General features: G+C 37.6%; 3 protein-coding genes, 1 long non-coding RNA gene and 1 other non-coding gene across 6 annotated transcripts; 4 read left to right on the top strand and 1 right to left on the bottom strand.

Moving 5' to 3' along the window:
• Positions 1-1,316: 1,316 nt before the first annotated feature.
• LOC111445543 lies at positions 1,317-2,771 on the bottom strand. Its single transcript, XR_002710870.1, has 2 exons — positions 2,681-2,771; positions 1,317-1,723 (listed from the first exon to the last, which is right to left on the bottom strand). It is a non-coding gene; the product is annotated as an uncharacterized LOC111445543 (long non-coding RNA).
• A 1,689-nt stretch (positions 2,772-4,460) lies between these two features.
• LOC111445541 (rop guanine nucleotide exchange factor 5-like) lies at positions 4,461-7,435 on the top strand. Its single transcript, XM_023083985.1, has 7 exons — positions 4,461-5,005; positions 5,096-5,212; positions 5,299-5,453; positions 5,889-5,963; positions 6,039-6,329; positions 6,398-6,754; positions 6,820-7,435. The coding sequence occupies exons 1-7, from the start codon at positions 4,744-4,746 to the stop codon at positions 7,318-7,320; spliced, it is 1,758 nt and encodes a 585-aa protein (XP_022939753.1). The 5' UTR covers positions 4,461-4,743; the 3' UTR covers positions 7,321-7,435.
• Positions 7,436-7,532: 97 nt separating this feature from the next.
• On the top strand, positions 7,533-7,604 carry TRNAD-GUC. Its single transcript has one exon. It is a non-coding gene; the product is annotated as a tRNA-Asp (tRNA).
• A 144-nt stretch (positions 7,605-7,748) lies between these two features.
• LOC111444743 (ras-related protein Rab2BV-like) lies at positions 7,749-9,429 on the top strand. 2 transcript variants are annotated; one of them, XM_023082767.1, is made up of 3 exons: positions 7,749-7,945; positions 8,112-8,312; positions 8,748-9,429. In XM_023082767.1, the coding sequence occupies exons 2-3, from the start codon at positions 8,148-8,150 to the stop codon at positions 9,231-9,233; spliced, it is 651 nt and encodes a 216-aa protein (XP_022938535.1). In that variant the 5' UTR covers positions 7,749-7,945; positions 8,112-8,147; the 3' UTR covers positions 9,234-9,429. The 2 variants fall into 2 exon arrangements, with proteins under 2 accessions (XP_022938535.1, XP_022938534.1); XM_023082766.1 differs by lacking the exon at positions 7,749-7,945 and having other exon boundaries at positions 7,953-8,312.
• A 441-nt stretch (positions 9,430-9,870) lies between these two features.
• Positions 9,871-13,040, top strand: LOC111445282 (serine/threonine-protein phosphatase PP1 isozyme 4). The gene is made up of 4 exons (XM_023083565.1): positions 9,871-10,240; positions 11,084-11,643; positions 11,745-11,972; positions 12,645-13,040. The coding sequence occupies exons 1-3, from the start codon at positions 10,039-10,041 to the stop codon at positions 11,934-11,936; spliced, it is 954 nt and encodes a 317-aa protein (XP_022939333.1). The 5' UTR covers positions 9,871-10,038; the 3' UTR covers positions 11,937-11,972; positions 12,645-13,040.
• The last annotated feature ends 898 nt before the right edge of the window (positions 13,041-13,938 follow it).

The following is a 13,938-nucleotide window of genomic DNA, read 5'->3' as shown; positions in this document are numbered from 1 at the left end:
TGAAGTGGCGCCTATAAAATCTGTGGGTGGCACACAAGATGGGTGCCACAAAGGGTAACCAAACACAATCCCCAGCCTTAATCGGTATGTACAATCTGAATCTCTGACGTGGCACCAATACACATTCACCACTTTAACTGCCACCCCTATTCTCCCCGTCCCCCTCTCTTTTAACGGATACGGCCTTCCTTTTTTCTTTTTATTGTATTTTTTATTTTTCTTGTTGGGGTGTGGATAAAGTAGCGGACCCCAAAAGGAGTATCCGCTGGATTTGATCAAATTCCCGCCAAATTTGGTTTCAAAATAAAATTTTGAATGTGGAGGGTGGGGACTTAACAGGTTTACCTGCCCAAAAGGACACGGGCTCCGGTAGTAGTAGGACATCGACAACGACCCCAGTAATAACCAATAATATAAATTATATATATACACACACACGACATTTTATTATATTAATAAAAATGTTAAGACTCAAAAATTATAAAAATAAAATCTCGGAGGAAAGGCTGTAATTTGAATTTTTGTATACTCATTTTAAAATTTACACAGTGCCACACATATCCCTATAAACTTCACCATTAATGGACACTTTAGTAGCTTCTTCTCTAAAAGATTTAAGTTTTTAATTTAACGAAAATATATACGTCAGAGTTTAATGGGGGGAAAAATAGTGGATCGCTGTGTATGGTTGTGGCTACAACAGAGATTAGAAAAAAAGATACAAAGACCGGTCAACATCAGGGATTTTATTAAAACAAACGACCACATGCTCTCGTTGACGCGTGATTGAAACGCGCGAAACCGGACAATCTATGGAGGGGGTGAGGAACTGGAGAGTGTAAGCCAGGGAAGGAAAGAGCGCGTGGGAGATGCATTAGTGGCCTGTGGTGGTGGGGCCAAGACTGGGATTGATTTTAAGTAAAAAAATAAATAGAAAATAGAAAAATAAAACTCCCGCCAAAAAGCAAAGCACAAAAATCGAATGCTGCCGTCGCTCTCGACAAAAATATAGAAACAAAAACCTACTAACTTATGATAATTTTTTATATATACTTAAAAAATAATACAGAATATATTAAATTGATTTATATCTATCTATATTGAGATATGTTATAGTATAAATAAATAAATCAATAAAATTTTAAAAAATTCACACACATGCTTAACTCTAATTTTTTATATAATTTAATTTTCATATAAAAATACTAAAATTTGTGGACACAAACAACTAAGTTCGTGCTAGGTGAGTCCCTTTGATTTTTTAGTGAAGATTGATTGAATCAATGGTCAACTTGTGCTTGGACGAAGACATTCCAAGAAACAACTTCCTATAGTATGGGAGGGCCCCTATCGATAAATCAAATCACTTGTAAGAAAGTAATTTCACCGCTATTTTGACTTCTACAGTTCAATGACTTGGACGCCTCAACGTGTCTAAGTTGAGCATCATCTAGAGAAAACTAAGAATAATAGGGTAGATATTCTCAAGAGAGGAAGTCTTGAATATTGAGCTGCGTAGATAAGGCCAATCAGCAGCCCCTTGAATGACTTTGTTCTGCCTCCTGAGATTCCAGAGAAGCTCAATCCTCGAGGAGCAACAAACCTATCTTCATTGAACCAGACAAGCCTCTAGTAGTAGTGTCCAATTCCCAGCTCCCATTGACATTGTTCTTGTCTGGGGAATCCTTTGTACTGACAATGTTCTTGTCTGCTGACTGCTGTGCTTTTGATCATACAAGATAAGGGGGTTTGTGTAAGGAATGTTGGAACGGAGGATTAAGGGCAGGACATTCTAGCATCACACGAACTTGCTTGTGAAGCTTAAATGAAACAAACACCAAGAGAATTGCAACAAATCCATCTTGTTATAATGCAAAAACTACAGCAATTAACTAACATTAACTATAAGCTCCAAACTTCTGTAGCATTCCAAAAGACTTGGAGTCATTCAAACCATGCTGCACAAGGTTCTGCACTGCCATCGGAAAGACATTCACCTGCTCAAATGGATGGCCTGTGCTCCACATCCTAATCCTATGGACGGGCATTCAATTTTCTGATCCCAAGTCATTGAATACAGTACTTGCATTGCAGAAAACCAGATCCTCAACCTAATTATAAGCTCATTGTAAAGCTTATTTAACCTATTGAAGAGACATGATAATTTGGCTGTGGGCGCCTCTTTAATTGGGCGGTTTGCCAATTAGGTATTGTTTAAGGTTTTTCTTTAAGGAACTCCTCGAGAAGATGTTTATATGCATCAATCTCTAAGTTAGCAAGAGTGGTCTAAGCCACACAATGAATGTGGTACTCAGCGGCCTTGAAACTCACGAGGTTTCGATGTCACCATACCAGACATTTACAGTAGTTACTTCAATTTCTTTCTATGAACTCTGCACGATGTTGTAATCCCTTCTTTCTCCTCAAATTACGCTAAAAAACCAACATAAATAACGTCGTAGCAACAAGCAGAGACAAGAAATGAACGTGGGAGACGCACAGAAACTTACATTAAACCATTCACCAAGAAATTAATGCTAAAGAAAGGCAAAAATCCTTAAACCCTCTGTTTGGAAGCCCTAGAATTGGAAGGATCTCAAAATCCCAATGGATTTGAAATTATTTCCGGTGTAGAGATGAAAATCAGAGAAGAGAATGAAATGAATTGGTATGTGTATACCTGTAGGAAGATCGGAGAGCAGAGAAGCAAATAGCGCTTTCGCTGTGGCTGCGAGCCGCGAGCTGCGACGGGATGGAGATTGGAAACATGAAATTTGTAATCTAAAATTTTAGAATTTACTCATCTTATGTAAACATTTTTGTTATAATTATAATATTAATCATAATTTAAAATTTTTGTTATAATTTAAACACTAATCACCCTAAAATTTATACCACTTGACATATTTTTTACTTAGGTTCGGTTGATTTTTTTTTTAAAATTGAAAATTTGGGACGGTTCTCCAGTTAGACATAGTTTTTTTCAAGTCAACTCGATCAATCCGAAAATAGAGTGTATAGTAGATAAGTATAATTTTTAAAATTAAAAAAAAAATTCACAAACCATCTTAGTCCAACCCATAATCAAAGTGGTGGGTTGGATTGGGCTGTGAGGGTTATTTTTGTCACCGGCCCTACCAACTTAAAATTTTATATTGATCTAAAAGATTTTTCCAACTCAACTCAATTCCTATACATTCCTAATAAGTCCACTCAAAGACCGGACCCAACCCAACCCTCATCTACCATCTAAGCCTATGGACTTGAGACTCAACTCGAACTCGTTTCATATCCAACATGGTTTTTATCAACCCACATGTCAGAGAATATGTAAAAACACCAGATTTTTGGCACTTTATTTAAGATTGTCTAGTGTGCAAATAGTTTCTAATTCTTTACAAAGTTTTCTCAAACTATGGCTACATAAGAATTGTTATAAATATAAAATTTATAACGTAACATAAATTTAATTATAGAGATACCGTAACATTGAGTACATACCTTAAAAAAAGAGAGAATTTTTGGGATGGGTTTTTTTTTTTTTTATATTTTAGAAACGCCATTCTAAGCTCAAAGCTGAAGGTATGGGGTAAAGCAAAATTGAAATGCAAATGGAGGGAAAAGGTAGCCACAAAAGTCAAGGATTTCCCATCTCAAACGGCTACAAATTTGTATCGGACATCCAAACCAGGCGTTAGTGTGGATCTACACCTCCTTTTTTTGGCTGGGAAATCGACATAAACTTATGCATAGACTTTATTTTTTTTTAGTCCAAAAAGCGCGAAACTCGAGATTAAACTTTCCCAAGTTGAATAATGTGAGATTCTACATCAGTTGGAGTAGAAAACGAAATATTCTTAATAGACGCGTTTTGAAACTTTGTGGGGAAGCCCAAACAGAAAAATATCACTGTGGGTTAGAAACAACGTTAGGGAAACGATCATTAATTTTTTAAACAAGGAACACCATTTCCATAAGATATTTTGGAAAAACCAAAAGTGAGACCACGAGAGAGGTTATGCTCAAAGTGAATAATATCATACTATCGTGGAGGTCCGTGATTCATAACATACTCTCCTTTCAAATTAAAAAGTATATGCTTCAACTTATTAGTCACCGAGAAGAAACTTTAGAATTGTAGTATGATGGGAGACTAGGCTTTCAAATGAAAGTCATAATTTTTCGAACCCTACAAATCTAAAACAATGAAGACGTCGGTACAACGGTATAACATAAAGTCACTGTACCGTTAGTTACATTTCAAAATAAAGCTAACTTTAGTTCTTTTTTACTTTTTGATGAAAGTAATATCTTGAACATCTTTAAAATTTGTTCACCTATTAAATAATCTGAAAAGAAATTCCATTATTAAACTTGTAAATTTAATTTAAATTATTTTAAAGTACAAACAGCATCAGAAGTTCTTCAAATTTGAAGTTTGGATCAGAGGGGGCAGGTGAAACCGGATTCAAAATTCGAAGGGGAGTTGACATCGACGCTAAGATTGCAGCAATTTCTTTTAAACCTTGGCCTGTTCTGTGCCACTCTGGCACTTACCTTTAAAATCAAATTTGGGGAAAGTGAGTGAGCTACAAATTTGAAATCAAAATCTTCTCTCCTCATCTTTCTGATACAAGTGAAGCAAGAAACAGTGAAAAAATGAAGTCTTTTTCAGACCCACTTCACCAATTCTCTTGATCATCTTCTTCCATCTCTATTTTCTTTGCCTTTTGAGCTTCAAAAATGGAAAAAGCTCGAAAATTTGGTTCTAATGGAGCTGGAACAGAGTCGTTCACAGAGTCCAGTGCTGTATCTGGGGAGAGCAGCTCAAGCAGGTCCAGCTCCGACAGTTCCGCCGACGACTTGAAGGCTGTGGAGTGTTCTTCACCGCCCCAACTCGGCTGGCCGATTCGCAAGGCTCAGCCTTCCAAAGCTTCCAACTCCAGAGAACAAAACCCCAATTCCAATAGTTCGAAGCTGAACAAAACGGTCCCTAAAGTTTCGGGTTAGTTTGATTCGATCATCTTTCTTGTGGACTCAGCGAAATCATTCCTTGGTATGTTTTGATGGGGTTTTTGTTTAAATTTTTGAACAGAGATGGAGATGATGAAGGAGAGGTTTGCAAAACTGTTGCTTGGAGAAGACATGTCAGGTTCTGGAAAAGGGGTTTCCACTGCTTTGGCCATCTCAAATTCCATTACCAATCTCTGTGGTAAGCTCTCTCTTGCTTTCATTTATGAAATTTTGTGTTCTTCCTGTTTACATGGGTATTTATTCTGTTGTTTGTGCAACTTGAAGCCACCATTTTTGGGCAACTTTGGAGACTTGAACCCTTGCCAACTCAGAAGAAATCAATGTGGAGAAGAGAAATGGAGTGGCTTCTCTGTGTCAGTGGCCACATAGTTGAATTAATCCCCTCTTTCCAAACATTCCCTGATGGAACCAAACTGGAGGTAATTTTTCTACTTGTTTGGTTGAAACGGTCCAAGCGCACCGCCCGTAGATATTGTACTCTTTAGGTTTCCCTCAAGATTTTAAAATGCGTTTATTAGTGAGAGATGTCCTCACTCTAATAAGGAAAGTTTTGTTATCCTCTCCAACCAACGTGGGATCTTATAATCCACCACCCTTGAGGGCTAGCGTCTTTGTTGGCACACTGTTCTGTGTCTGACTCTAATATCATTTGTAAGAGCCCAAGTTCACCGCGTGTAGATGTTGTCCTCTTTAAACTTTTCCTTTTGGGTTTTCCCTCAAGGTTTTAAAAGTCGTTTATTAGGGAGAGGTTTACACGTTCTCCTCGCCAACCGACGCGAGATCTCACATTGGTTCATTGGTATCATGAGTTTCTGTTGGCTTGGTGCGAATGATATTCACTGTTTCTTCTGTAGGTTATGACGTCCAGGCCAAGATCTGATATCTTCATCAACCTTCCAGCTCTCAGAAAACTGGACAATATGCTGCTTGTAAGATTGGCCTTGTTTTTGCTGCACATTATGCTATTCAATTCCCATTTAGGATAACCTTGGCATTGTTTATAGGAAATTCTAGAGAGTTTTACGGACACCGAGTTTTGGTATGTCGATCAAGGCATTGTATCTTCCGATGGCGATGGATCGTCTTCGTTTCGGAAGATAGTTCAGAGGCAGCAGGAGAAGTGGTGGCTTCCAGTGCCCCGAGTCCCGGTGGGCGGTCTTGGTGTAGATTCAAGGAAGCAATTGCATCATACTAGAGATTGTACTAGCCAAATATTGAAAGCTGTAACGGCCATTAACAACATTGCTTTGAATGACATGGAGGTTCCTGAATCTTACTTGGAGACTCTTCCTAAGGTTTGGATGCCATTGTGTAAAACAGCTTACTTTCAAGAATTGCATGATCCTAAAGCTTTTGTTTTCAGAATGGGAGAGCCTGTCTAGGAGATGTTATATATCGGTACATTACGTCGGAGCATTTTTCGTCTGAGTACTTGCTTGACTGCCTCGACTTATCCTCGGATCATGTCGCTCTTGACGTTGCCAACCGTGTGGAGGCTGCTATCTACGTTTGGCGACGTCGAGCTCATTCGAAACCCCAACTCAATCCAACTCGTTCTTCGGCAAGATCATCTTGGGAGATGGTGAAGGACCTAATGATTGATGGTGACAAAAGAGAGTTTTTAGCAGAAAGAGCTGAGGGGTTCTTGCATTCTTTGAAGCAGCGGTTTCCTACTCTAACACAAACTACTTTAGACACTAGCAAGATCCAATTCAACAAGGTAACAACAACATTCATTCTTCCACTTTCTCATTTATGATCCATTTCTAATCTCCAAGTTTTCAGGATGTTGGAAAGTCCATTCTTGAAAGCTACTCAAGGGTTCTAGAGAGTATAGCATACAACATCATTGCTCGAATCGACGATTTGCTTTACGTGGACGACTTAACTAAGCATTCGGGTAGGCTGACATCGGTCGCCACGGTTAACGTAGTCGGTCACAAGAAGGCTGCTTACTCGGTGCATTTCTCAAGCACTCCATACAAACTCACATCCACTACTCCAAGCTTTTCGCCAGCTCCAATGGTTAGTCCTGCCAAGACTGAGAGAGCGTCATTCCTCAACAACAATAATAGCAAGCCTCCTCGGCGTGGGTTCGGAGTAAAAAGAGCCTTGACGAACTATCTCGGTGTCGAGACGAAAGCGAAAACTTGCTCAAATTCAATTGAAGGGCCTGCTTCAATTCAGAAGATTGTTGTTAATGAAAGTTCAGAACAGAGAAAGAGCTCTTCTGCAGATCAAAATGTCATAAACTGCAGCAAATTACTCGCTGACACGACCAAATAGCCAACCAACAGATAAAACGTGGTTTTCTAGAATTGCTATCATTTGTTCTTCACCAATATAGAGAGCTCTGTTCTTCAGCTCACAAAAAATATAATATAACATTTGTTTTATATTATATTTTTATTATTTAATAGTTTTCTCTCGATTAGGAAAATAATCTTAAAATCTATAATATTAAATCTAATAAATTTTGTAGTAACAAAGGTCAATAAGTCGTTGTAGTATAGTGGTAAGTATTCCCGCCTGTCACGCGGGTGACCTGGGTTCGATCCCCGGCAACGGCGCGAGTTATTTTTTATTATTATCTCTTTCAAGGTTTCAATCCGACTCGTCGTTGAAGGGTGAGGTTAGTATTTTGTCCATTTTGAAGAACGTCATGTCGTTGGTATGAAGACCGATTATTTTAAATAGTGATATTCAAGTGTGAGCCACAGGAAGGGCCGGCTTCAGTGCCTTTCCCTCCGTTATACGGTTTTGTTTTCATTGATTGAGTAAAATCCCTGGTTTTGTTTTTCGCCATTTTCCTTAAAACTCGCTAATAAAATTTGCAAGAAATTTCAAAAAATTCCTAATCCAATTACCACTCTCCCTTCCCTATCTATCTATTCACCATTTTTTCTTTATGGTTAGTTCTTCATTCCATTTTTATTTTTTTGTTTTTCTTCTCTTTTATCGTCTTCAACCCTAACCATTTCTCCACAATCAAACCAATTCTCCAAGGCGTTATGCTCAGAAAATGCGATTGCTAATGCGTTTATTTCTTCTGAATCGTTTGTTGTTGGATCTGGCAGGTGTTAGCCTCGGAATTTGATTAGGAGTTTCATCAAATGGCTTACAAGGTGGATCACGAATACGATTATCTCTTCAAGATTGTGTTGATCGGTGATTCTGGCGTTGGAAAGTCCAATATTCTCTCCAGGTTTACGCGGAACGAGTTCTGTTTGGAATCCAAGTCAACAATCGGAGTTGAATTCGCTACGCGGACTTTGCAGGTTGGCTACGCTTCCGCCATTTTCTATTCCTTTTTTCCCACTCAAATCAAAGTCATATCCATGTTAGTATATTAACTGTGTTGTCCTCCTCATAGATCAATCAATTACTTCCTATCCTTCATCCTTACTTAATTAACAACTCGAGAAGTTTGACGAACTCGAATAAATCAAAGAACGCTGTCATAATTGTATTAACTAGCCTGGATTGAAGATTTTCTCCTCATTTACAAGTTCGAATCTGAACGATGGATGTTAACGCACATTTTTGTTGCCTGGATTTAAACCTAGAGAGTTTAAATTTGAATACAGAAATCAGGTGTAGGGTGGACATGAACAATGGAGGAAGTCGAATGATTTGTTTTCATATTTTTTGAAATTGAAAAGAAATGGAGTCTGTATTCAATTAGATGATTGTTTAGAATTGGTTTGAAACAGGTAGAGGGGAAGACAGTGAAGGCCCAAATATGGGACACAGCAGGGCAAGAGAGATACCGAGCCATTACGAGTGCTTATTACAGAGGAGCAGTGGGTGCACTTTTGGTATATGATATTACCAAGAGACAAACCTTTGACAATGTCCAAAGATGGCTACGCGAACTGAGAGACCATGCTGATTCCAACATCGTGATCATGATGGCCGGAAACAAGGCCGATCTGAACCATCTCCGGGCAGTTTCGGCCGAAGATGCTCAGGTTTTAGCAGAGAAAGAAGGGCTGTCATTTCTCGAGACCTCAGCCTTGGAGGCCTTGAACGTCGAGAAGGCTTTCCAGACCATTTTGCTCGACATTTACCACATCATTAGCAAAAAAGCTTTGGCCGCTCAGGAGGCCGCTTCCACCCCCGGCCTCCCTCACGGCACCACCATCAACGTCGCTAATATCTCAGGCAACTACAACAAGAGAAGTTGTTGCTCTAATTGATCTTGTGACGACCATTTTGGGGAAAAAAAAAAAAAAAAAATCAGTAAAAGAGTTTTTGTTGTATCAGGCAAGATGAATAGAGAGGTACCCTTTTCTTTTATAGATGGAAAAGTAACTCAGACTGCTGCTCTTCAGTTTCTATCTGAACTTCTTCTGTTTGTTTCTGTGGAAAATGAGAGATTTTTGATCCAGGTTGCAGCTTCTTCTATTATTATTATTATTATTATTATTATTATTATTATTATCATCATCATCATCATCATTCTTTTTAATTCTTTTTGTCTTTATTTTTAAAAAAATATTTTTCATTATATATTCTCAATTAATTTTTTTTTTAACTTGTAAGTCATGTTCAAAGGGTTGACACTTAGACAAGAAACCGTATAAAAATGAAAATGAAAATAAAAATAATTTCTGTAATAAAATTTAATAAAAATAGTTTAAATTAGAAGAGACCGCTAATAGACGGCAGCTGTGTCCTGTGCCGCTCCACCACCACATCGGAGGTAGATATTATTTTAATAATAATAACATTGGACAAAAATAAAATATATTATTTTAATCTCTCGCTTTCCGAGAAAATACTTTTATTTATTTATTCATTTATTTGTTTGTTTGAGGAAATTATAGAAAGATAGAAATCGCAAAGAGGCGACCAAGAAAGAAAATACAAAGAAGGAAAAATTAGAAAGGCGTTTCAAGTTCTTGCTGGTTTTGGGGTTCTTCGATTGCTAGGGTTTTTCTGCACTTTGTTTTTTTTCTTTTCTTTTATTTAAGGAAGAGGATCCGAGAATCTTAAACCCTAATGGCCTCGCAAGGACAGGGAAGTATTGACTCCGCTGTACTGGACGACATAATTAGACGGCTCACCGAAGTCCGATCGTCTCGTCCGGGCAAGCAAGTTCAGCTGTCTGAGAATGAGATCAAACAACTTTGTGTTGCTTCCAGAGAGATTTTTATCCAGCAGCCCAATTTGCTCGAGCTTGAAGCCCCTATCAAAATTTGCGGTGAGCTTTTTTGTTGCTTAGCTACAAAAAATTCCTCTCTTCTTCTTCCTTCGTTTAACTGATAATCTTAATAGGTACAAAAATTGTATCTTTGTGATGTTTTAGCTGTTCTTATTTCCTTGGGTAAAATTTCTGTTCTTCGTTGTCGTCGTACATATTATTGTTTTTAGAGCTGGGGAGCTTGCTATTTGTTTGTTAACTCTGTTTCGAAGCTTGTGCCGGTTTTAGTTTTTAGATATATTTGAAATGAAAACTTCTCTCTCAATCCCAGTTTTAGAAGGAGAACATGAAATTTGTGTTTATTATTTTCTGATGGAACTTTGTGGAATGGCTTAACTTACCAAATTTAGGACAGGCCGTTGGAAAATATATATATTATGCTTTCTTTCTTAGTCTTCGCGTTCTCCTTATCAAATCTTCTTTGATTTTCTTTGTTCTTGTTGTAATGTTCTTTCAATTAGCCTGAAGAATTCTTGCCACTTCCACTATTGGGGCTGCAGTCAGACCTTGTGTCTTCTATGTAACAATCTACTCCATGATGGTTTTAACTGCTGAAAAATATACTAGAACTGGTGTTTTGAAATGGCAAACTACCAGTCCCTTTAAAACCTAAATTCAATTGCAATTACAGTGTTTACTTGCTTGTAATTCCTGTACCGTCTAATCTGTAAGAGAGTATTCGAAGTATTTAACAGAAGATGGTGTTTGATATGATTTCAATACAAGTTCACTATCGAGCTCCTTGAGCTATGAGTATATATATTAGCTTCGTCTTTCTTGATGTTCTTATCACGTTGTTATGGTGTTAGGTCTTCTAATCTTGTGTACTGTTCCAATTTTCAGGTGACATTCATGGGCAGTACAGTGATTTACTAAGGCTTTTTGAGTATGGAGGTTTTCCTCCTAGTGCCAATTATCTGTTTTTAGGAGACTATGTGGACCGTGGCAAGCAAAGCTTAGAAACAATATGTCTCTTGCTTGCCTATAAGATCAAATTCCCTGAGAACTTTTTCCTTTTAAGAGGAAATCATGAATGTGCTTCAATTAATAGGATATATGGGTTTTATGATGAATGTAAGCGACGGTTTAATGTGAGACTCTGGAAGGCGTTTACTGATTGTTTTAACTGTCTTCCCGTGGCTGCTCTTATTGATGACAAAATTTTGTGCATGCATGGTGGTCTCTCCCCCGATCTTACAAATTTGGATCAAATAAGAAGCTTAGGCAGGCCAACACCTATCCCAGACACTGGTTTGTTATGTGATTTGCTTTGGTCAGATCCTTGTAGAGATGTCAAAGGATGGGGGATGAATGATAGAGGAGTCTCTTACACCTTTGGTCCTGATAAGGTGGAAGAATTTTTATCCAAGCACGATCTGGATCTCGTATGTCGTGCTCATCAGGTGGTTGCTGCTTCTTCTTCCCCTCCCCTTTTTGTTGTCATAGTTTGTTCTTGTGACTCATTGCTAATTGGTTCTCATTCTGGTGCAATTTTTTTATTTAGGTTGTGGAGGATGGTTATGAATTTTTTGCCGACAGGCAACTTGTCACAATATTCTCAGCCCCCAACTATTGCGGTGAATTTGATAATGCTGGTGCAATGATGAGTGTCGATGAAAACTTGATGTGCTCTTTCCAGATTCTAAAGCCTGCAGAGAAAAAAGCTAATAAGTTCACGATGACTACAAAAATGTGATGGTTGTAGGTTAATTATTATTAGTCGTCAACCAAGGTCAGCTGATATATTTCACTTTCTCCTCATAAATGCATTGTTGTGTGGTTTTTCCAAATTGGTTTATAACGTTCGATCTCAGCGGTTTCCCACTTCTATTAAAATAACTTTTCTAATTTCTGTTTAATGATCTCATGAATTCCAACAAAATATTGTAATGTACACTGCTTTTGTCTGGTAAGCAAAGTGAATTTTGGATTAAACTGGTATGTTGCAACTAGAAATGATTTTTTTCCAGTAATGTTTATTACAGAAATGTGGAAAAGCCTGTTAAATTCTAGCCTCCTGTTTGCTTCACCTGCAACTATCAATTCCCTTGAGCACTGTCCTCCATTTTCTGCCCACCATTTTTTTTGCTCTGAATAGAGGAGTGTCTGTTTTACATAGTGTGGGTGAGAGAGAGAGAGAGAGAGGGAGAATTTTGAACTTTCTTTATCGGTCATGGGAAGTGAGAATTTCTGTCATGCTACTTCCCTTCAGTATTTCTATGACGGATTACTAGTTTAAGAGGTTGATGAAACTTGTTTGTGCCTTGAAGATGAGTGAGTTTGGCCTTGCTGATTATGTATTCGTCCGCATTTTTTGGATTTGGTAAATGGAAACATGAATTGCTCATGATGTGTTAGCTGTTCCTCTGCAATCTGAATTTGATTTAAAGATTAATTGATGCAGGCATTTGACTCATTTTCTCTGGATAAAGTAATTGTAGAAGATTGCAAAGCTTCAACACACTATTGTATCTGTGAAGTGAAGAAGAATGGTGCTGCGTTTTCTTCTTTCTCTTTTTTCTTTTTTTTTATTTTGATGGTGAAGGGGAGTCCGGGGGGAGGTATTCAAAATGGAAAATGAGGAAGAATACTGCACAAAAATGAGTCGATGGGCCAAAAGACAGGCAGAAACTTCTATATTTTCACTGTTGTACTTAATTTGCAGCACGTTTGTAGTGTATAATCGGTTTGACAACACATACATCGACTTCTTCCCACTTTGGGCAACAGATTGGTTCAATCATCTCCTCAAGATTTCAACTTCGCCCAGTTTCCTACTGGAATCAGCGTTGTTCATGAATTTTCTCCATGTCTCTTCCCTTTTTTCTGGAATTATATGGTTCCAAATTTATGATATTGATATATGGGTCTGTCTTTTTGGGTTTTCTGGTAACACCCAACTTGATTTCTATTCAATTATTGGCCTCTCTTTCTGCTGTCTGCTTGGCTTTTGATGATCCACTCAGTATGCTGAGATTGATGAAGAAGATGAAACGTGGATCTATATACTTTTGATCATTGGTCGATGCTAAGAACATATATCAAAAAGTTATGGCTTTAGTTCAAAGTGCGAGCTATTCGATAAAGAACGGCTAGTTCTACCTCAGAATAAATATTGAATATATTCGCCTGAGATTTTATTCCCATTAAATTAGGTTTTTTTTTTTTTTTTTTAATAAAAAAGAGGGGAATTGGGCCCGGCCCAACCAAAACAGTGCGAGGAAATCAAATCTTTTTAATAAAAAAGAGGGGAATTGGGCCCGGCCCAACCAAAACAGTGCGAGGAAATCAAATCTAGTCGTCGGTCGAGTTTGGTGAAACAAGAAACGACAAAAGGGAAAGGCAGAACACGTTTTTTTTAATTTTTTATTAAATTTATAATTTAACGTTCTTGTCCTGTCTGTCCTGACTTTTTCTCCCATTTTAAGGATATTATATCGTAAAATTATTTTTGGATGAAACAATTAGATTTAAATCACTTAATTACAATATGTATATAGTTTTTCCATATAATTGTTTATATATTAAAAAAATAAACATTATCTATAAGCATGCATTATATTTTCTTTTATCTTCTTACATATATTTTGTTCTTCTCCGTACGCATTTTAAAATGGTTTTTAACCATCACCACTTCCATTTTTTCTAAACCCTATTTCACGTTCAGCCACCCCCTTCCTCCCATTATCAGCCCCGTA

This window comes from Cucurbita moschata, unplaced genomic scaffold (assembly GCF_002738365.1).
Source record: "Cucurbita moschata cultivar Rifu unplaced genomic scaffold, Cmos_1.0 Cmo_Scf00007, whole genome shotgun sequence".
Lineage (NCBI taxonomy): Eukaryota > Viridiplantae > Streptophyta > Magnoliopsida > Cucurbitales > Cucurbitaceae > Cucurbita > Cucurbita moschata.
The sequence above is the reverse complement of the archived record's forward strand: the minus strand, read 5'-3'. Positions and strand labels throughout refer to the sequence as shown.